At 45.5% G+C, this 24,550-nt stretch overlaps 1 protein-coding gene across 1 annotated transcript in view; it reads right to left on the reverse strand.

Annotated features, from left to right (window-relative positions):
• mmp24 (matrix metallopeptidase 24) overlaps window positions 1-24,550 on the reverse strand; it is a gene marked incomplete at both ends in the record, with an annotated part of 52,055 nt that overhangs the window by 11,792 nt on the left and 15,713 nt on the right. Inside the window, 6 exon segments of the mRNA XM_084464680.1 lie at window positions 1-168; window positions 774-935; window positions 5,908-6,112; window positions 8,165-8,264; window positions 13,110-13,226; window positions 13,662-13,810. The exon segment at window positions 1-168 is cut by the window's left edge and continues 38 nt beyond it. Of these exon segments, the coding sequence (XP_084320806.1) occupies window positions 1-168; window positions 774-935; window positions 5,908-6,112; window positions 8,165-8,264; window positions 13,110-13,226; window positions 13,662-13,810 (901 nt within the window).

Here is a 24,550-nt window from a genome sequence, read left to right on the forward strand (position 1 = left end):
TGTTGAAGTTGCCGTCGCAGATGTTGGGCTTCCCGTTCCCCGGGAGGGCGGGGCGGTCGGCGGAGGGGGGCCGCGGGGGGCGGGGCTTGCGCTCCGAGGTGGAGTGGGTGCGTCGTGACGGCAACGTGGGGAGGGGCCTGGTGGGCTCCAACATGGCCGTCGGGATCCCTGCGGAGGTGAGGGGTCAGAGCCTGTCAGGGGTGGGTTCGGCTTTGACTCTTTGGTCACGACCCCTATCTGCTCCTTAATGCCGTCTGATCCACTGGCGTCTCAATTATATTGTATATTATTCTGCTATAATATCTTCTATTCTATGCCCATCTATTCATATGTACTCCTACCTATTCTATTCTCCTTGTGTTGATAGTGTTACTCCTCCCTATTGTATTTTACAGTATTGTATTGTATTTTACAGTATTGTATTGTATTGTGTGGATAGTGTTACTCCTCCCTGTTGTATTGTATCATACAGTATTGTATCGTACAGTATTGTATTGTATTGTATTGTATTGTATTGTATTGTATTGTACAGTATTGTATTGTATTGTATTGTGTGGGTAGTGTTACTCCTCCCTATTGTATTTTATTGTACAGTATTGTATTGTATTGTGTGGGTAGTGTTACTCCTCCCTATTGTATTGTATTGTACAGTATTGTATTGTATTGTGTGGGTAGTGTTACTCCTCCCTATTGTATTGTATTGTATTGTACAGTATTGTACTGTATTGTGTGGGTAGTGTGTGGTGGAGGGTGTGTAGTGGGCAGCGGCCTACCGTAGATCTTCTGGATGCCCTGCAGGTCGTCCAGTGGCAGCTTGAAGTTGTAGGTCTCCATGTACTGGTAGAAGGGCGCCATGATGGCCGACGGGTCGTTGGAGTGCTCCAGCCCCAGGGCGTGGCCCAGCTCATGGACCGCCACCAGGAACAGGTCGTTACCTGGAAGAGAGAGAGAGAGAGAGAGAGAGAGAGAGAGAGAGAGAGAGAGAGAGCGGGAGACAGAGGCAGATAAGCATAATCAATTTCACACATATATGGTTAGAGTCCTGACTAGCTTAATTGGTAGAGCATGGCATTAGGGTTAGGGGTTTGATTCCCTCTAGGGCCACCTGTACAGATTGAAAGAGGCTTTGGACCACACTAACAGCTACCGAGTAGCTCAGCCTGCAGCTAGCAACTAGCTCACAGAGTGTATCTTAATAATAGCATGGCGTATTCTTACTTATACTTACTCAAGCAGTGTACACCCACTCCTCACACTCAGCATGCTTCTATCAAGAGAACTGACAGGATAAAGGCCGCCTTCGGGATCGTACGAGTTTAAGTGTCTGCCTTTTTACTCCCAAGTCCCAGTTTTAAATATACTTTTCCTGATGAATTTGAGCTTCATTGTGGCCCCGCCAGAAATAATCTCTCTTGTTGACGGAGAAGCCAGAGGTGGATCCAGTAAAACGCATCATTAAGAATAACGTTGCCACTCCGAATCCACCGCACACCATAAAGACCCCCCACTGTTTAATATTGTCCCTGGGGCCAACCGCACACCCCCATAGCCCACCACAGTACCCAGCCAGATACACCAAAACTCAAACACAATCAAAGTCAGACAGAGAACCGTTTAACGTCCCCTCAAAACACTCACTCACCACCAACACAATCTCACGCTCTCCAACTCCCAGCATGCACGAGAGAGAGATAAAGAGACAGACGAAGAGAGAAATGGAGAGAGTGAGACAGAGAAATGGAGAAGAACAGAGCGAGAGAGTTAGGAGGGAGAAGAAAGAGAGAAAGGGAGAAATAGGGTTAAGAGAGAGGGAGAGATAGAGAGGGAGAAGGAAACAGGGATAGAGAGGGAAAGCGGGAGAGAGAGAGAGAGAGAGAGAGAGAGAGAGAGAGAGAGAGAGAGAGAGAGAGAGAGAGAGAGAGAGAGAGACCTTACATGGGAAGTAAGGGAGGAGAGGAGAACAGTCTCTCCAGACAGATAAAGATGGCCTTATTTTTTATAGAAAATATACAATTTCCATACCATAACATATACAATTTGTTGATGTATCTTTGTAAAAACAAGTCCTAAATGTTTATTTGGGCATGGCTTCACGGCCCACCCCTGTAAGTGCATCACCCACGTAGACCAAAAAGTCTTGTACAAAACAAACTCCAGCCTGAGACCATTAGCTGCATGTCAACTCTCTCTGTCCATCTGTACTGTCCTGTCCATCTGTACTTTCCTGTCCATCTGTACTGTCCTGTCCATCTGTACTGTCCGCTCCATCTGTACTGTCTTCTCCATCTGTACTGTCTTCTCCATCTGTACTGTCCTGTCATATTGCAGATTGTATGTATAAAGTTTGACGGGATTAAATATTCAAAACAAGTAAAAACTCAAAGAGATTGTGGTAGAACATAGACATTGTGTAGAGCTGACAGCGTCACTTCTGTGGGCAGTGAACTGCTGACTGTATTTCCAGTGATTAAGCAAAGTGTTGCCAGTGATTAATAAGCACATAGATAGTGTATCTGCGAGAGTTTAAAATAAGCTTTGTTAATTAAATAAAGAGATGTTGTTGGGTAGTTGCCAGGCCGATAGCATCACTTAGCTTCGCTAGGTCTGAAGCTATCGCTTAGCTTCGCCAGCTCTGTTGTATCGTTATCTCACCGCTAATCTTTCAATTACCCTGTGTGTGTGTGTGTGTGTGAGGAAGAACTTCGAAGACACACACACACACACACACACACACAAACAAAGTAAGGCAGGGAATCGACACACATACACTGTGGGTACACACGCACTGCCACAAAGACACACACTCAAACACTCAAACACACAAACACATGCGCCCAATCAGCAGAAGCGGACCTCCTGCTGATTGACAAATCAATACAGTGTATTGATCCATTATCCAAGCCTCATCCATCTATAACCACTGTGTGTGTGTGTCTGTATGTATATGTGTGTGTGTGTGTGTGTGTGTGTGTGTGTGTGTGTGTCTGTCTGTCTGTGTGTGTGTCTGTGTGTGTGTGTGCTGGTTTTTGTGTATGTCTTTGTGTGTTTGTGTTACTGTGATGGCTATGCATGGTATCGCCATTCTATAAAGGCCTATGCTAGTTGCAGATATTTTCAGGTGTAGCTATGCTAGGTGTGGCTATTCTAGGTTCAGCTATGCTAGGGAGGCTATGCTGAGTCAATGCTGGGTACAGCTATGCTAGGTATATGCTATGCTAGGTACAGCTATGCTAGGGAGGCTATGCTAAGTCAATGCTGGGTACAGCTATGCTAGGGAGGCTATGCTAAGTCAATGATGGGTACAGCTATGCCAGGTATATGCTATGCTATGTACAGCTATGCTAGGGAGGCTATGCTAAGTCAATGCTGGGTACAACTATGCTAGGTATATGCTAGGAGGCCAAGTAAGGCTGATGGAGCAGTGATAACTTAGAACTGGTAGCAGAGCTGCTGTGACGCTCTGTGGCTGAGCTCCTCTGCCAAAGCTAATTCATCATTCTGCTCTGTCCAGAGACAGTCCCGCTCGCTCTATGTTCCTCCCTCTCTCTATCACTCTCTCACTCTGTTCCTCCCTCACTCAACCACTCTCTCTCTCTCTGTTCCTCCCTCGCTCTACTACTCTCCCTCTCTGTTTCTCCCTCTCTCTCCATCACTCTGTCTCTCTGCATCACTCTGTCTCTCTATCTGTTTCTTCCTCTCTCTGCATCACTCTGTCTCTCTATCTGTTTCTTCCTCTCTCTGCATCACTCTGTCTCTCTCTCTGTTTCTTCCTCTCTCTGCATCACTCTGTCTCTCTCTCTGTTTCTTCCTCTCTCTGCATCACTCTGTCTCTCTATCTGTTTCTTCCTCTCTCTGCATCACTCTGTCTCTCTCTGTTTCTCCCTCTCTCTGCATCACTGTCTCTCTACCACTCTGTGTCTCTCTATTTCTCCCTCTCTCTGTCCCTCTACCACTCAACCTCTCTCTTTTCGGCTCTCTCTCATCTAACTTCCTCTTTCATCTTTCTCTATTCATCTCTTCTCATTCTCTCTACCTCCCCTCACATGCTCTCTCTTTCTGCCTGTTATCTAGCTTCCTCTCATTTAGCGATCTTTCTCTCTCCCCTTCTCATTCTCCATCCACCCCCATATCTCTCCCTTTCTCCATCCACTCATTTGTTTGATGAGCAGAAATGAGGAGGTGGCAGAAGCTGTTCATCAAGCTGTCTCCCTTCTCTCTCTTGCTAATCAGAGATAGGGATAAGGGAGGGATGCTGTTTACATTGAAATGACACGCCAATTCTTCATGCTCACAGGGTTCAGACATGGACTCCAAACTGCATTAGGTGCATTCTGGGAAGTGGAATGCACTGATCAATGCAAAAAGAATTAAGCCGTTTCTCAATACCAAGTACGCGGACTACGTTCTCGTGGACTTGGAAGTACGTACTTGGCAAGTCCGGACTTTCAAGTACTGACTTCCGAGAACGCGAGTACGCACCTGCAATTGGAACAGCAGCGGACTTGATGATGCATTCTGGGATATTTAACGGTCCCAAGTCCACACGAGTCACCTCCGATGCATCCTCGGTAGAACGGCCTCATCGAGAACACATCGAGAACACTTCCGGGTTTTACGACAGTACTCGCGTTCTCGCGTACTTGGAATTGGAACAGTGCTTGGGCTACCACTGATGACGTTTATCGAGAACGCAAGTACACGAGAACACACGAGAACGCGAATTGAGAAACGGCTTTAGAGAATCGATAACATCAGCGTGATCATCCAATTAGAGGTTTGCCTACTGAGATCTGCTTGATTGGGGATCAAATCAGATGACACTGATATAAATATTGTATTTCATGAGAGTACTCTGATACGGATAACACATTTTATATCATTACACACATAACATTGATATAAATATCTAATTTCATAAGACCCTGCTTATATAAACTGTTAACCCTGCTCATGTGCTGCCATGAGAGACACACCAGCATCTCAACCACAATCCAGGGTGAGCAACGATGAAATCTAACAATAAGAATCATTTGTTGTTTTTGAAGGGAAGAACAAAAGGTCATGTGACACAACTAAAACTCAGGGTGATGGCCTAATCCTCCATAGAAAGACATTTAGTCGACTTTAACAGCGGAATCGTTGTGTCTGTGAAATGAGGACGGGTGTGTAACAGAGGGACAACCACTGACGATGGAGGTGCTAAGTGAGTGATACCACACCATCGCTGGGTTTCTAGAAGAAAAAACACCTAAATGTTGCACAATGTTTTTTTCGTGGGGGTGGGAGATAGACTCAGTCTTTTGTGTGCAATTTGCTGTGTTATGTTTCTGTTTTCAATAAATGTCCTTATTGTTTGTCTAATAACCGCTTTGTGTAACGGTGATGGCACTATCCAATCATTCTCTTTTTCGAAGTAGAGCACATTCTATACCGTGAGTCTAGAAGGTTACGAAATCCCATGAAACAAAACATAACAAGACTGGCAGCATTGCGGAACCATTAAACATTATCCCAAAAATGTCGAATGTGAGCTATGTCAACAGCAACTGTCATATCATATCACACGCGCCGGTGAACACGATTCTCTCCGTTGGTACTCGGAGTGCATCGTCAGGCTGGGTGAGGCTGCACCCCTGTTGCACATCGAGCAAACAATGTGCAACAGGTTAAACCAGCCGTCACCCCACGCACCCAGGAAGATCTCCTGCATGGCAACATGGGGCCACATCGTCACGTATCACTGTCTGTGACCTTACAATCAAGCCGTCTTCCAACACCACTGCCCTGTGTCCTCGTCTGGAGGGGCCCAGTTAAAGTCCCCTAGGTGGGGTGGGGCAGTCCCCTAGGTGGGGTGGGGCAGTGCTACAGTCAAACCCTTCTCCACCCCTGGGCGTCATGGCGTCTCACCGTCGTGGTTGGCGTTGCCCAGGGTCCAGGGTTCGTCAGAGTCGAAGTGGGTGTCCCCCCCGATGCCGGGGCCAGGGAAGTAGGCGTGGGCCAGGAACCCCCCCTCGCCATCGAAGGGCGAGCTGTCCCCGTGGAAACCGGAGGCAAAGAAGATCATGATGTCGGCCTCCTTGATCTCATTCTTGATGTCGGCGTAGGGCACCTCCTGCAGGAGGAGAGATAAATCCAGCTTTACATAACCTCCTATCGTTACAGTATAGTTCTGTAGAGTACAGTATAGTACAGTACAGTAAAGTACAGTAGAGAGGAGACCATTACATAACCTGCTATAGTTACAGTAGAGTACAGTAAAGAGGAGAGCATTACATAACCTGCTATAGTTACAGTAGAGTACAGTAGAGAGGATACCATTATTACTAGGGATGCACCGAAATGAAAATTCTTGGCCGAAACCGAAAACCGAAAATGAGGAAACCAAGGCCGAAAACCGAAAAACCGAAATAAATTATTATGCCAATTATTAGTAGTCCTACCATTGCATTTATAGCTATGACTGTGTACTAACCTCACTAAAATCAAGGCATTGCAATTCAAAGAATAAATCAATTACAATTATTAAAAGTATAAAAATATTTATTTAGCACTGAAAAAACAACAACACCGTTTTCCGTTTTGCACTTTGCAGACGGTCCCTAAGCTCGCGGATTATAGCCGACAGCTCATAGAAGCTGTCGGCACTTTGCGGACGGTCCCTAAACTCGCGGCTGATAGCCGACAGCTCATAGAAGCTGTCTCATAGCGAGCCGTCGCTAAAGACGGCTCGTTTGGATGAAAACAAGGTTGTAGCTGGTTCTCTAGATTACTATATTTAGCTAGAGGTGTGAGAAAGCCGAAAATGCACTTTTGGGCCAATTTCCACCGAAAATTTTCGGTGGCCGAAATTTCGGTGCATCCCTAATTATTACATAACCTCCTATAGAGTTACAGTATAGTACCGTAGAGAGGAGGCCAGCATTACATATCATCCTATAGAGTTACAGTATAGTACCGTAGAGAGGAGGCCAGCATTACATATCATCCTAAAGTTACAGTAGAGTACTGTAGAGAGGAGGCCAGCATTACATATCATCCTATAGAGTTACAGTATATACTGTAGAGAGGAGGCCAGCATTACATATCATCCTATAGAGTTACAGTATAGTACTGTAGAGAGGAGGCCAGCATTACATATCATCCTAAAGTTACAGTATAGTACTGTAGAGAGGAGGCCAGCATTACATATCATCCTATAGTTACAGTAGAGTACTGTAGAGAGGAGGCCAGCATTACATATCATCCTATAGAGTAGGGCTGTACGGTATGGACTCAAATTTATATCACGGATCATGATTTGAGGCATAGACGGTACGGTATTATATCACGGTATGTTAATTTTATATTCTAATTTCGATATAAATGCTTCTGAAGGGGTAAAATACTGGTTAGGCAGCTATTTTTGTATAGAAGAAGTATTTTAAGAACATTTATTGAGCAAAACTGCAATAGAAAAAAATGCTAAATCTTTTCTTACTTCCAGTATGGATAGTATGGATTTCTTTCTCCACTTGGTCACGGACCTTGCCATATAGTTTTGGCATCTCAATTTGGCTGAAGTGTGTGCGGGCAGGTAACGCGTACCTGGGATTGATCTTCTTCGATCGATCATCTTTTAAAGAGAACCATGTCCTTACACAGGTAAACAGTGACGGCGTTTGTTATCTCGAATGAGAGCTTGTGAAGGGACTATTGCGCAGGTTGCGCGCCTGCATGCCTGCGTGCTTGCGCAATAGCATACTGCCTGAGAAGGCAGTATCGCTGTCAAATCGGTCCCTGGGAAAAGTAACGTTGCGCCGAATTGAAAAAGGAACTACGTTTCGTTACCATATTTTCAGTAGTTTCGCGTAACTTTACTTTTCACATGAAAAAGAAGTTATGTTACTGTATTTACATTACTTACGGTCACACCGGTCTCACGGTATGGTCAAAATCCATACCGTAGCGCAAATTCACACCGGTGTACTTTCTATACTGTTTATACCGTACACCCCTACTATAGAGTTACAGTATAGTACCGTAGAGAGGAGACCATTACATAATCTCCTACAGAGTTGAACTGAAAAAACCCTCTATTTTCCCCCAGAATCCCCCAGGGGGACATCATAGTGATCCCAGGTGCCATGGCGATAAACCGTTTCTATGGTGACAAGTGACGACCCACCTGGAAGGTGAGGGGAGTCACCGTCTGCCACACATCAAAGGCCTGGCGGATCGCCCTCTGGGTGTCCTTCTCCCCCACCTTAGGGGTGAAGTTAGATATACTACAGACAAGGGGAGAGAGAGAGAGAGGGGGGAGAGAGAGCGAGAGAGAGGGGGGGAGAGAGAGGGGGAGAAAAAGAGAGAGAGAGAGGGAGAGACAGAGAGAGAGAGAGGGGAGATGCAGAGAGGTAGAGCAAGATAGAGAGAGGGGGAGGGAAAGAGAGAGAGAGGGGGAGGGAAAGAGAGAGAAGGGGGAGGGGCAGAGAGGGAGAGGGAGAGAGGGGGAGGAGACAGATTAAAAATTTATCAATTTACATAGACATAATTTACATAGACATATTATATTAGAGGGGGAGAAATAGGGAGAGAGAGAGATAGAGAGAGAAAGAGAGAGAGAGAGAGAGGGAGAGGCAGAGAGGTAGAGAGAGAGAGGGGGGGGAAGAGAGAGAGAGGGGGAGGGAAAGAGAGAGGGAGGGAAAGAGAGAGAGGGGGGAGGGAAAGAGAGGGGCAAAGAGGGAGGGGAGAGAGGGGGAGGAGACAGATTAAAAGTTTATCAATTTACACAGACATAATTTACATAGACATATTATATTAGAGGGGGAGAGATAGGGAGAGAAAGAGAGAGAAAGAAAGAGAGAGCAACAGAAAGAGAAATGGATTGTTTAAGATTCATCATTAACCTCCAGATATAATGCATACGCCACCATAACAACATTCGCAAAACCAGTTAATATTATCCATGAAGAAGTTCTGTCTGGTGGACACGATGCATGACTGTGCTGTATAGTATAATTGTATAAGTATAATTGATAGTGTAATCAATAAACCATATAATCAGGAGCTGTATATATAGCCTTATTACATGGTTTATTGATTATAACCCATTCAAAATAGAAGAGATAAAAACAGACACGGAACTGAGGAGAGTGCAGAAATAAAAGGAAAGAAGGAACTAATGTATAAGTGGAACGGAGGAAGAGAACAGGAGAGAGAGAGGGAAAACAGAGACAGAAGGAAGGAAACAGAGAGAGAGAGAGAGAGAGAGAGGGAAAACAGGGACAGAAGGAGGGGAATTGAGTTTCACACGATCAGCCTCTCAGCAGGGGGTAGATGGAGGGAGATTTTCCCCACCCTGAAAAACACATTATGGACGTAAACACGCGAGAGCCTTGAGACGGCAGATCCTGTTCAACCCACGCCTTTCCAACACGACAAACACACATCTGGTGGGCTGGGAGAAATGGAACCCTGGAAATGTACATTGTATCAATTTTGTTTTCATCGCACTATGGCAGTTGGCCCCAGGCGCTGGCGTCGAAGTGGATTCAGACAGAAAACCACAACAAACCACACACACAAACAAACACACACACACACACACACAAAACCACAAACTGAATGGATTGGTGAAGTGTATGAGGAGGCGGAGTAAACTTCTCTTAAAGAGGTGGCGAACCAGAAATATACACATGGCGGAGTCAACCATGCAGGGCTACAGCCAGCTCGTCAGGAGCAGTCAGGGTTAAGTGTCTTGCTCAGGGACACCTCCACAGTCAATGTCTACCTGCTCTACCTCCTGAGCAAAGCCGACCCCGATAAAGGTTTACATTTTGCCATTTTATAAGTGTTACTGAAATAAGAACGCAGAGAAAACAGGAATACCATCCTGTGTTTGTGTCTCTGCCCACCAGACTGTGAAGCTCCCCTCTGCTCCAAACGCAGGTGGCGTTCCTTGCGTGACGTTGGGAGTGCCTTTTAGTATAATGCTAGACGTCACGACGCGGGGACACCGGTGGCGAGGTGTGTACGGACGTGTGAAGCTGCGACGGAGCGGCGGGCCATTTAGTAACCATGGGGATTACACTGTCTCCTTCCTAGAACACTCTAGTTCTAATCTGATCATGTTCGCATTCAGGCTGAAAAAGGGGGTTTACTATCAGAATCAGAATCAGAATCAGAATTTATCTTATTACATCTTAGTGTACAAGTACACAAGAGTATAATTCTTAGTCTTTGTTCCTTAACAGTCAGACACCTCAACATAGCAGCAACAATACAAGAAAGAGTAATAAGATAGAAAGAATAAAAAGATGTAAAAATAAGTTTAAAAAGTAGCAGAAGTGGTAGTAAGACAAGCAATGTTTTATTCTAACATTTGTTAGTGGGTTAGTAAATGTTGCTATTCTGTTTTGGTTATTACGTCATCTTTTGAAAGATTGCTGGTTCAGAAGCATAACCACTAATTGGACTTTGGATGGGCTCAGAGGAAATGTGTGGGGGCATGTATAGTTGATTAATTAATACATTACTACTAATGTATCAGCTTGATTGGGTGATTGGGCGGGCAGAGTGCCCCGTCCAGACCCATCCACACTCACCCATCTGTTCTGTTATTCCCTTAAATCACCAGCAGGCTTCTAGACCAGTGGTTTTAACCAGTTGTATGTGTACCACTGGTGGGAGGCAAGGGTACTGCTCAGGCAAGGGTATTGTTCTAGAAATACACAAATTGACATTGATAGAGAAATGAAATCTATGAGATCTATTCATTTGTGTTTGTTAAATACACCCACTTAGAGCATAAGCAGCGATGCTGAGTTTTTCTTCCCACAGTTCCCCTCTGGCCATGGCCTTCTTGCAGCAATAATAGTTTATAAAGGGGGCGCTGGCTCTCTTTATCCAGCCACTGCAGGCGTCTTTTCTATTTTGCATCGTTTCCATATGAGGTTATCCCCAAAAGGATGTGAAGGCAATTCTGTTGTACACCTAAAGTCACAGGTTGGGATCCTCGGTTTGAGAGGGTGCTGTTGTGTCTTTACACGTTTTGTGCATCACTGAAGAAGATGCTAGCATGTTTGAGAGGCTTTTATCCTACTGTAGACACCTCTAGCTGTAGCACCTCAGATGCTGCTAACCCTCCTGTCTTCATGAGTCCCGACAGGGGCCGGGCTCTAGTTTAACTGGGTTATTTGTTGTGGATCAGCGCTGTGCTCCAAAGCGCTGCAACACTCCTCTCTTTAGGATAGAATGGGGAGAGAATAAAGACGTTGGTTCTGACAAAGGCAGACGTATTCGGCAGGAGTGTTTTTAACAGAAACACGGAGCTTCCCTGGCTCCTTTCAACAGCAGCGTCTGTTGAGCTGTCGGAGCCGGTTTTAAACGAGCCGTTCAGCCCATAGCTGTGGACTTTGTATGAAGAATATCTATACTCCGTATATCCATACTCCGTATGATTGAACTACTTGTCTGCTTTAATGCCACAATGTCACCCTTTTCTGTCCGCGCCATAGCTACTTTCTTACCATTTATAAGTACCATCATTTTCTATTATCTCGCAGAATATTAGCGTAAATTTTATCATAATTTGAAACAGCTTAAAACTCGGTCAAGACAATTTCTGTGTGAAGATAAGTGTGAAGAATGTATTCATATGAAGAAATAAAAGACATTTATGAGGCCCACTAGGCAGAACTTTTTATAAGGGTTGAATAATTTCTGCATGTGAGCTAATCTAAATTTATTTTTTATATATCACATTTTCTGCCCTGAAGGCCACTGAATAACAGTGTGTGTGTGCGGTTGTTTTTGTGTGTGTGTGTGTGTGTGTGTGCGTGTGCGTATGCGTATGTGTGTGTGTGTGTGTGTGTGTGTGTGTGTGTGTGTGATTGTGTGTGTTTGTTTGTGTGTGTGTGTGTGTGTGTGTGTGTGACACCATCTGTGTGTTTTGGCCGCTGGTCATTTGGCTTTGTTGGCTGAAACGTTCTGCTCCGTTTACTTAAAACTGCTACCGAGCTGTCACACACACACACACACACACACACACACACACACACACACACAGACACACACACACACTCTTTCTGACACACACATACAGGCATACACACACACTCTCACACACACAGGCACACAAGGTAGTCCTGGTAGCCACTCCTCTCCATTAGCATGTGTGGCGTGTGTGGAGCTGATGGCTGGTTTAAGCAGCCTCACCCGGCCTGAGTCAGTCTGATTGGACTCTGGGGCTGGGGTAGGCTACACAACTGTTGTGCATCGAGAAATCACACACACTCGTGGAGATCTTTTGCCTGGCAGCATGTGACACCTCCTGCTCCGTATCGCTGTACTCAACCTCTGCAGTAAAGCGGTTTTAACAGCACCACCCTGCGTCCTTGGTCTGGAGCAGCCCAATAAAAGCCTCCTAGGTGGCTTGTAGCAACCGACCTTGTTACCGCCTGTATTTAGCATGCCTCATCCTTGCATTTCTCTTTGCCATCAAGTCGGTTTATACAGAGAACAACCACAGGGTTGCCCAACGTGTTGTACAGCTTAGGCCATGAAAACAAGAGTTAAAACGGCCATTTACAGCACAAAATCAAAGATGACAAATAGACGACAAAAAACCCAACAGTAAATTAAACACATACATGCTCAAAATAGTCTCAGATTGATTCAAATGCCAGGAGGGGAAAGAAGGTTTTAAGGCGTGATTTAAAAGTGTCCGTAGAAGAAGCAGACCTTAAATAAAGGGTACGACTATTCCTCAGTTTACGGGCAGCAACAGTAAAGGCTGCCCCTTAGGACCAGGAGCAGTTAAAAGCATCTGGCTTTAACACAGTGGGCACACTGGTCACTGCACCGTCCACCAGCAGAAGATGCTCTTAGTTTCATCTCACCGCTCCCAGATCTTAATTAGTCTCACCTGTAACTGATCTTAATTGGTCTCACCTGTACCAGATCTTAATTGGTCTCACCTGTGCCTGATCTTAATTGGTCTCACCTGTACCAGATGTTAATTGGTCTCACCTGTATGAGATCTTAATTGGTCTCACCTGTACCTGATCTTAATTGGTCTCACCTGTATGAGATCTTAATTTGTCTCACCTGTACCTGATCTTAATTGGTCTCACCTGTAGGAGATCTTCTTATCCCTCCACTTCTGACCCGTTAAGGCGTAGCGCTTGTTCCTCTGGCGCCGGCTGGTCCGAGGGTGGTCGGGTACACCACAACGAGGCCGCTTCATCCACCTACACACACACACACGCACCACATCCATATACACACACAGAAATAATTCATATTTTGTATCCAAAAGCACACTGCAAACTGTCTGCAACTGCGTATGTGTGTCTTAATGTGTGTGTGTGTGTGTGTGTGTGTGTGTGTGCGTGCGTGCGTGCGTGCGTGCATGAGTGTGTGTGTGTGTGTGTACTGAAAGGTGTGTGTGTGTGTGTGTGTGTGTGTGTGTGTGTGTGTGTGAGTACTGACAGGTGTGTGTGTGTGTGTGTGTGCGTGCGTGCGTGCGTGCGTGCGTGCGTGCGTGCGTGCGTGCGTGCGTGCGTGCGTGTGTGTGTGTGTGTGTGTGCGTGCGTGCGTGTGTGTGTGTGTGTACTGAAAGGTGTGTGTGTGTGTGTGTGTGTGTGTGTGTGTGTGTGTGTGTGTGTGTGTGTGTGTGTACTGACTCTAAGGTGGTGTGGTCCAGCTGTCCGGTGACAGGGATGCCGTAGAATCGCTGCATGGCTGCGACCGCAGACTGCATGGCCTTCTCCTGCCGCAGGTCTGACGTGCGGATGTCCAGAGGGAGCAGGTAGCCGTAGTTCTTCAGCCATGTCTGGAGAGAGAGGGGGAGAGAGAGGGGGGGAGAGAGGGAGAGAGAGAGAGAGAGGGAGAGAGAGGAAGGAATGGAGAGAGAAAGGGGAGAGAGGGAGGAGAGAGAGAGGGGGGGAGAGAAAGAGAGAGGGAGAGAGGGAGAGCGAGAGAGGGAGGGGTCACTTCAGAGACGCTTCACTATAAGTCATTTCTCATACTTTAGGTGCAGCAGGACTTTAGGTGGAGCAGGACTTAAGGTGGAGCAGGACTTTAGATGCATGCTTTGTTTATTCTCAGCCTCACTTGTAAGTCGCTGGGGATGAAAGCGTCTGATGAATGACTCAATGTTAAGTCATGTTAATGTCACTTCAGAATAGAATCATTGGGCTGTTGATACTATTTGTATTAAGTGATTTAGCAGACTGTTTTATCCCAAGTGACTTGAGTGCACAGTGGATTGAGATAGAGATCATGAAGAATCTGCTGTGGGTTGGGGCCAGGACAGGATATCTTGCTCAAGGATGCCTTCAGGTAGAAGGTGGACATTGGGGATTGAACCCAGAATAATGCCTATCGGGGTCAAACAACACAGAGACTAATCCCCCCTCACACACACAGTAAATAGTAACCAGGGTGGGGATCTTTTACCATAAAGTTCAACTTGAATTCACTTTGAGTTTGTGTGATGTAATTCAATAGTAGCATGATGTGATATATTCACAGTGATCACTGTGATAATAAATGTTAATATTTATTAATAATAAAAAACGGACGAAAGCCCGGAAGGTTGTGTTACTTCATAAATCACAAAATACAAGCGCGACAGAACAGCATCTGCTCCCACCGCACAGCACTCGAAATTCCATTATATCATATTTTCATCTGCTGTCTCTTTAATATAAAATAATACTCACACAGGCCTCCCGAGAGGTGGAGAGACACTAACATAGTGAGAGAGAGACAGCCACACAGAGAGAAGAGAGAGAGAGAGCAAGAGAGAGAGAGCAAGAGAGAGATAGGGAGGAGTCAGAAAACGAGAGAAGGATTTAAGAGCGATAGATATAAATACAGAATGAGAGCGAACTGATTCAGGAAAGAGAAAGAGTAAGAGAATAACAAGAGAGATGAGTAAAGACAAATATAAATACAGAGAGATAGATAGTGTCAGATAGAGTGAGAGCAACAGACAAACAGGCAGTCAGACAGAGCAACAGACATACAGGCAGTCATTCAGGCAGTCAGACAGAGTGAGAGCAAATAAAGGGAAGGAAGAGACCGAACATTAATGAGCGCTTCTCCCAGTAGATCATTAATATTTCAGACTGTTAGCCTCTCCTCTCTAGCCCTGCTACCAAGCTCACATCCTCCCCCTCTCTCTCTAGCCCTGCTACCAGCTCACATCCTCCCCCTCTCTCTCTAGCCCTGCTACCAGCTCACGTCCTCTCTCACGCTCTCTAGCCCTGCTGCCAGCTCACATCCCCTCTCTCTCTAGCCCTGCTATCAGCTCACATCCTCTCTCTCTCTCTAGCCCTGCTACCAGCTCACATCCTCATCCCCACACTGATACCGGTGTACATGCTCCTGCTGTTTGAAGTTATACTTCTGCTTCAAATAGCTGCAGCTGTATGAACGCTTTGGGGGTTAGGTCAGGGCTGCTTTTTAAAATTATTTCTTTAAAAGAAAATCGAGAAATTAACCTTGATAAAGGATTATACTGCGTTGGTGATTCTGAGCAAAGTCTGAGTGCAAAAAGTTGTTGAAAGAGGTAGAGCGAGTAGTCTGGCAACCGGCATGTTTTTGGTTCGATCTCCCGCTCAGTGCTAAGAGCTAAGTGTCGAGGTGTGGTAGAGCAAGACACCTCACCCTAACTGCTCCCAACTTTCTGGCAGTTACCTTGCATGGTTGACTTCGCCGTCGTTGTATGAATGTGTGTTTGAATGGATGAATAAGAAGCAATAATTGTTAGTGGCAAAAGGTCTGAAAAGCTCTATATAAATGCGGTCCATTTACCATGTGTAGAGACCCAAACCTAGGGCAGCCAGAGGTATACTTTGGTCTTAACCTATACCACTGTGCAGGCAGACACAGAAAGCAGCTTTTAGCTAGAGTGTGGTTGGTGTGTCCTGCATGGATATACTTAGAAACACGTCCACCAAAGCTCTTTACAGTTGCATCTTAGTATTTAGCATTAATCCAAAGAGACACAGTGGAAGGTGTGTGGGTGACGGCTGTTTTAAGTAGCCTCACCTGGCACAGGTCAGTATGATGAGGCTCTGGGGCTGGGCGAGGCTGCACACCTGGGCTGCATTGGGCAACTAATGCACACTGTATAAACCAACCGTCGCCAGAGACACCGTGAAGAAGAGCACTGTCTTATGTCTTCTGGGAGGGAACACCTGCTCTTCCTGCAACACTATACAAACCGCAATAAACAGGTTGATACATCCTCAACCTGTGTCCTTGTGTCGGAGGAGGAGGCCTCTAAAGCCAGCCATAGATATATATACTGACTAGAAATCGCATTTCGGCTTCTAAGCATGTATCAACAATGCCGCCACCTTGCCACAGGGTAACCACCCCCCTGAATGAATGAACGTCTGATGGGACAGAGGTCCTTTCACACTCAAAATCTCTTTCTTTTTAAGCAATCTTCAAGCGGGTTGGTTTCTGACATACGTCACACGTGTGTTTGTGGTAATGATAGTAAAAAAAATCTGGATCTTGTATTTTTACGTCTGATGTATGTCAGAAACCAACCCGCTGATGATGTGATCAGTGGGTTGGTGAGTTGGACTGGGAAAGGACCTCTGCCCCATTGGCGGCATTGACGCATACGTTGGACTGAAGAGCGCAGCTCAGGTGATATCTAGTCAGTATATATATCTATGGTGTGTGGCAGCAGCCACGAAAGCAACCAGATTGACTTGCAGTGAATATGCTTTTTAGCTTCATTAATGAGCAGGTAGGACATAATGCTCAAGGACGCCTCCAGGTAGACTGAGGTCTCTGGGGATTGAAACCAGAACACTCAGCTGGGAGTCAAACAGCCGCTGGCCACTCCACTATGCAGCCCCCCCCAATTAATGCCTCACACACACACACACACACCCACCCACCCACCCACACGCTCGCATGCACGCACGCACGCACGCACGCACACACACACACACACGCAGGCAGTCATGCACTCAGACACACACACACACACACACACACACAGTTACACACCAATACAGCACCAGCCAGGCAAGATAACTAGCAGACTATTAGGGAAGGCGGTGGAGGGGTTAATCAGACTCGATGCCTGACGGCTAAACCATCCTATTTGATCTCTACTTCAAAGACCAGTACCTCAGCTCAGCCTGCAGAAACACATTTTATATTCAACACCCTAAATGTCAGAGAGGAACACAGCATGCAAGGCAGGCCGGACAGAAAACATGCAGTGGATCTGGATTCCGAGTACTGGAACCCATTACCCATAATGCAATGGGACCAGGCTACTGAAGATAGAGAACATGTTAATGATTATAAGAATCCTGCTGGAATAATGAATGCATGTATGTTAGAACTGAGGCACTGCGGCAACTCAACACCAGCGGACACAAAGGCCGGCCCGTGCGTCTCAGCCGTTGGCGGTGGTTGGCCGGTGTCAGATTACGCATGATGTTGGATAACGTGGGGCATCGGGCCAGCTAGGAGAGCGTTACTGTGTGCTGCTGTTTGTTAGGGCAGCGAGATCCTTAATGTACTGAAGAACAGAGTTCTGTAACGGTAAGGTAAGGAGCCTTTGAACTCCATGTTCCTCCTCTCGCTCTCTCTCTCTCTCTCTCTCTCTCTCTCTCTCTACATTACATTAAATGTGTTTAGCTGACGTTTTCGTCGCAAGCGACTTACAATGAGTGCATTCAACCATGGTGATTCAACTCAAAAAGTGCACCAATCATGAGTACAACATTCTCTAATTCTCTCTCTCTCTCTCTCTTTCTCTCTCTCTCCATCAACTAAGATACTGCCTAAGTCATTGGGTTCATAGCAGTGTGTGTGTGTGCTAGCTTGCGGCTACAAGCTAAGCGGGGAAAGTGGGTGGAATTAAATAATTCACCAGCTATTTACACGACAATTATTACTGCATCATCACACACACACACACACACACACACACAAACACACCAAACACACTCTTATGCTCACTCACTCAAACACACACACACACACACACACACACACACACACACACATACTCGCTCATGCACTCACTCACTCACCCATCCACCCACACACAAACACACACAAACACACACGCATATATGCATATGTAGTTAGTTATATTGGACTGTGATGAAGTGTGTGGTACATTGGAATCTTTGTTGCAATGCAATGACCAATCGCCAGTAACGGCCAATATCCAATTAAAAATACCAATGACAGGGAAGTCAACTGAACTTGATGATATATTAATGATATTAATAAGAGGTGTTGCTTATTGTACGGAATATGAAATTGAAACACAAAGCCCATCTCCAACAAACTATTCTGTATTGCCCATCTATGAGAAAATACGGTCCTTTTCATCACAAAATCAGCCCTGCACCATGACTTTGTCACAGAAAAACTTTCTTATCATATGCTATGCATTTACATTTCATTTGATTTCATCAATTTGTGTATTGTGCTAACTTTGTTTTTCATCAGAACTGAATCAAAAAATCTGACTGGTAAGGTGCAGTTCCATCAACGTCGTCGGCGTTGTAAAAATAAAGTTTTGTATTGAAACTCTGGTGGTCCGTCTGGGGGTCTGTCAGGTTTCTATAAGCTTGACGGCCCGGATCGTGATGAACACGCCGCGCTGGTGAGGCTCGGCCGGAATCGCTATCTCTATGATTATTTTAAACATCGGTAGTGTGGAGCAAGCGATAAAAAATACCAAAAACGATCACAGCCAGGGAGCGGCTCGCTCTAAATCACCGTCACTGCACAAAAACACAACATCTTTTCATTATCGACCTGTCACTCCGCCCGCGGGCTCTGGGCTGGTTCAGTCCGAACCGGCACTCTGTTGAACCACACGTCCCTCTCTACCGCTCTACCACTACCGTGTGGGTACAGGACTGATTACAGCTGCAGCAGAGATCCAGCTGTTCCAGGTGTTAGTGTAATGTCCATGAAACCATTAATATTCACCTGTGTGACTGTGTGAGAATCATCACACCTTCCAGTGGAAAATGACTCAGTACTTTTAATCAAGTACTGTAATTAAGTACAATGTTGTTTATTAACGATGCAGATGGTTAATACAGAGGACCAACTCATGAATGGTAGATCGGATTTTACATTCAAATAGACAATGGCATTAGTGAGTTAATAATTACTATTGAGTCATTGAGCAGCAGACCCTTTTCTTTAGGTACATGTACTAGTTACTAATTACTATTTAGTCATTGAGCAGCAGACCCTTTCCCTTGGTACACATAGGAGCAGGTAGGGGTGAAGGCAGGTGGCTCAAGGATGCCTACAGGTAGAAAACAGAATCGAGGGATCAAACCCCGAAGAACCTTTTGGCGGTGAGTCAAACTTGCTCACCGCTAGACTAGGCTACCCTGGGTAAGAAGGGGTTAAATGAAAAGCCTTGAATCTGGAAGAAGTAAAAATGAATGTCCAGACACAGCGAGGCTGCCGGGAAATTAACGAGCCCAGTAAAGATAATTCGAGCTGTCCTCTGTCTCCAGTAAACAGTTGCCGTAGCAACGGGCTAGCCACTTAGCTAGCAAAGTGGTGCAGCGGTCTTCTGGGGCGGCCTGTCATTGGGCGGACGCCAGGAGTCAAAGTGTTTAAGTGAGCCAATGGGAAGCTGCCGGCCAAAAGGAAGCGACACGCTTCATCAGTGATCCTTTGTCAGACCAGTGATTACTACGGTGCTATAGAACGACGGCACTCACAATCATTCTGAAACGCCTGCAACCACTATGTTTAACATTAATTGTGTTTGGGCCATTGAAACACTCAACTGGAGTGTTTCACTCCAACGATAAATAATGAAATATGTTACAAATAAACAAGAAAGGCCACTTCATTCATTCACTTCAGCCCTCATTTATGGTAACCATTGTGACCGCATGACAAAAACCATCAAAAAGTTTATGACGGAGCTTTGTCTTGCTTACTGCCTCGCTGTTCTTATCGGTGAACATCGGTCTGTCTGGCTGTCTGTATACCTGTCCGTCTTTCAGTTCTCCCTCCCACCCCCTCAGGCCTATAAATAGAGCCAGCCTCCTTCTAAACTATTTACCATCCGGGCCAGTGAGGGCAGACTCCCCAGACAGAGAGAGGGGGGGCCGGAGGCGGTGAGGCCAGCTTCAGCCTGTGGCTCTCCAGACAGCATCTTCACATTTAGGCTAATATTGGATATTTACATTGAATTACACTGAATCGTCTGCTCAATCTCCAGGGGCTGTTACACAAATAGAGATGTGTGTTTAAGGGCAGGTAGGCCAGCTTGCTCTAGGGTGCTGACAGGAAGGTGACCGACATCGGGTATGGAACCCAGAACCTTTTAATTACCACCCTCACCACAACAATGTCCTGCCCCGTGCGTAGGAAACAGTACTATTGGGAGACATATGAGTCTCCCTTGAGGTGGATCGGAGCATTGAGGTGTGAGCTTCCCTCGGCCGGGACGAACCGGGGTATTCGGTGCCACAGCTCATTAATCTCAGAATATTAACGTGAGAAGAATGATGATCTGCTCCATTTAGCACAACCGGGACAGCCTGAGCGCACGCATCCCGTCGTCTGGAAGGGGAGCAGAGCTGTGATTAATACAACACCTGGGTTCAGCCGCTGTGACTCCGCTGCCTGAGATATAGATCAGTGCAACACGGAAAGGAGAGAGAGGCAAGTCAAGGCAATCACTGAGCCCGTCCAATCAAATGAAGGCTAGGCTCTGTCATGTATCTCGTCCAATCGAATGAGGCCCAGGGTCTGTGTCATGCATTTCGTCCAATCGGATGAAGCCCAGGCTTTGTGTCATACCTCTCGTCCAATCGAATGAATCCCAGGCTCTGTGTCATGCCTCTCGTCCAATCAAATGAGGCCCAGGGTCTTTGTTACGCGTCCCTAGAGCAGGACACGGTTTCCAATAACGACCGAGATACATGCCAATACGGCCAAAGCTAATGGGTCCATGATTAACCATGTGATCACAATCGGCACATCGCTATGTGCACCGACACACACACACACACACACACACACATATGCTTACACACACACACACACACACACACACACACACGCTTACACACACACACACACACACACACATGCCAGCACACAACACATTACCAACAGACACACTAATACATGCTTGGATGCAGACATACTCTGCCACCGTGGCTCCATCCCCTCCACACTCCCCTCCATATCTACCCGCACCAGAGGCTCTGTCTCCAGCCGTCTCCTCGTGACATGAAAGATCTAAACTTATCTTCATCAATAATTCCTGCTGTGCGCCAGAATTAGTTGTGGAGGGAGTGGAGCAGCAGCAGCCCTCCTATCCAGGACACACTCTCTTACTCTCTGCTCTGACGTTGTGCTGCTGTCTTTGCCCTCCTGGTCCAGAGCTACAGCTAGTTATTTAGGACATCCTGATTCTCTGATTCGGAAGTGAGGTTGAGAGCAATGCAAGCAAATATATTCAGAATTGGAGCCATTAAAAACACAGTGCATCCATTTCTGCGCAAACTAGTTTCAAAAGCGACAACCAGACAGTGCAGAGAAGTTCTAGGAATCAGTAAAACATGGTTAGTATTTTTTAATTTGTGCCAAAAATGGGTCTGGATCCACTTGGAGTTGGGTCGCGGCTCGACAATGCGCAGAATACTCTGGGTTAGGGGGTGCACTGAGCCGTTAGTTTCCAGGCCGATACCGAGAAATGTCGGATCAGATGATCCGAAGCCAATCACACATTTTATAACGTACGACCAGCCGATCCGAAACCGATAACCAGTTGGGTTTAACAGTGAATTAAAAGCTACACTTGTCAGGTTTGTTACGGTTCCTCTAAAGCACAGACCTTTATTGAACCTATTACTGTATATTGGATGGAAGCCAAGGAGTCACGAGATCAGCCGTTGCAATCTGCAGATTTTAAATTGATCGGCCGATCACTGATAACATGTTTAGGAAGTCTATCAGCCAATAACGATCAGTGGCCGATCAATCGGTGCATCACTACTCAGGGCATGTAGTAATAAGACATCCTACTCCAGTGTGCTCTGAGTTTTCAGAGTGTGCGGTTAGTTCCCACACACACACTTAAAATTATCTTTTGGGTCCGGAGATGATAAAGTTGAAAACCAATGAACCTCTAACAACCTTTAATTGCACTCCTGACCCCCGGCCCCAGAGGTACAGAGCTCTGTCTGTCTCCACCCAGACCAACTCTGTAGGTCTGAGCCTGAAGATCTCACCAACATTAAACCAAACTCAAATGACCACCTCGATGATGTTTACATTGGTTACTACTACATTACATACATTTCTACTTCATTTTGTATCTAGATGTCTACTACTCCATTGTGTATATATATAAATTCTCTGTAGTTTCATTCCTATTTGATTTTTTACAATCATTGCTGTGAAACCCTAATTTCTTTTCTCAGATTATTAAAATACACTTAAATTCACAGTTTCACTGTGTTTTTTTACCACTTGAATTTAATTAAAATACACCAATTTTCACTGTTGTACTTTACCAATTATCTGTGGAATTTAGGCTAACTGAGCATCATCAGAGTCGCTCTAATTGTGGTTCCGCTTTAGAGTTTCTCCTTATTAAAATAAACACATTTTGTAAAGCCTTTGAATCCTTACAACAACAAGGCAGTACCGAGAGATTACATCTCCAGGACGGTCTGGAAGCCAGCAAACAGCGAACCCAAACTAAATCACAACGAAATGCAAGTATGAAAGTATGATAAGCCATTCTTCCCTCGTGATTGAAAATCAAGAAAGCAAGACAGCCAGACAGCGTCCTGGGAGGCACTCAGGGAGACGTTTGTGGCTTTCATCACCATGCAGCACAAACACACAAACACACGCCTGCACGCACACATACACACACACATGCATGCACGCCTGCACACACACATTCACACACACACACACACACACACACACACACACACACACACACACACACACTCACACACACACACAAACACACGCACACAAACACATGCACAAACACAAACACACACAAACATGCCTACACACACACATGCACAAAGGCACACACACACACACACACACACACACACACACAAACAAACGCACACACATGCACACACTTACACACAGACACTTCTAAGTTTTCAGCCCGACTCAAGAGCATTATAAGCAGTTGGTCTCACACTCAGATGGAGCGAACACAAGCGACTGGGTGGACATTTAAGAAGCCAAAGGTTCAACTTAAACCATTTTACAGATCACTCAACCTTAAAGAGAGCGCTGCTGTTGGTTATTTAATATTCTACTGAGTACACACTGCACATGCAACGTCTCAACAGGCCCAGACAAACCCCCCTCCCTCTTACACACACACACACACACACACACACACACACACACACACACACACACACACACACACACACAGACGCACACAGATAAACACACTCTCTCACACACACACACACACACACGCACACACATTCAAAAGGGCAACTAGACACACAAACACACACAGAAAATACCAAAATCATTTACACACATGCACAAACCCGTATACATTTCCATGTCCATAATGTAATGTAAAACCTCAGGGGGGAATGAAGCCATGAGCTAATGTCTGAGGTGTCATGTTACGCAGCACGCTAAGATGCTAACACACTTACACACTGAGAGAGGAGAGGAGAGAGGAGAGGGGAGGCGAGAGGAGGCTGTTGAATGAGAGGAGGTGAGGTAAGGAGAGGAGAGGGGAGACGAGGACATGAAAATACAGAAATGGTATTTGTTAATAATTGTTTTAACCTATTAAACATGTTTTCTTCTATTGTTTGATATTTGTGGGCCTGTGTTTCCTCAAGATTCATGTTTTTATGTATGATAAGTAATTAGTTACTTGTGTTTTAATGATTTTATCTTAACAACGTCATTAATCATTCAGGTGCTTAAGGATTCATTATGACTGGATTAAACTGCACCTTGGAGGAGAACTCAATTTAAAAGATTACGTTTAAGATTCTAATCAACTACACTACACTTGATGAAGTGATGGATGGATGGATGGAATGAAAATGTGTTTTTGGAAGCTATGGTTATATAGTTCGATGAATCTACATCAAATATATATTTTTTGTGTACACATGTATATATATATATATATATATATATATGACTACAAATCACACACATTGATTATGTTATGCATATTATTATGCTTCTTCTAGTGAGTTCATTTAGTATAATGTTGCTTTCAAAACCACCGCTACGGCACCACAGCTGGTGAAACAGGTTATTGCAGCTACTGGGCTGCTGCCTCTGATTGGCTTTGGCAGGTAGCAGGTGATGTCATCCACCAGCCAACTGGTAGAGGGGACCAGATGTGTTGATATTTACTACAGATAGAGCATGGGTGTAGGTGGGGAGAGGGAGAGAGACAAAGAGAGATGGAGAGAGGGAGGAGACAGAGAAGGAGATTGAGAGGGAAAGAGAGGGATGATGAAAAAGAGAAAAGCAGATTGAAAGTTATAAATATAAA

This window comes from Micromesistius poutassou (assembly GCF_964030765.1).
Source record: "Micromesistius poutassou genome assembly, chromosome: 2".
In the NCBI taxonomy this organism is placed as follows: Eukaryota; Metazoa; Chordata; class Actinopteri; order Gadiformes; family Gadidae; genus Micromesistius; species Micromesistius poutassou.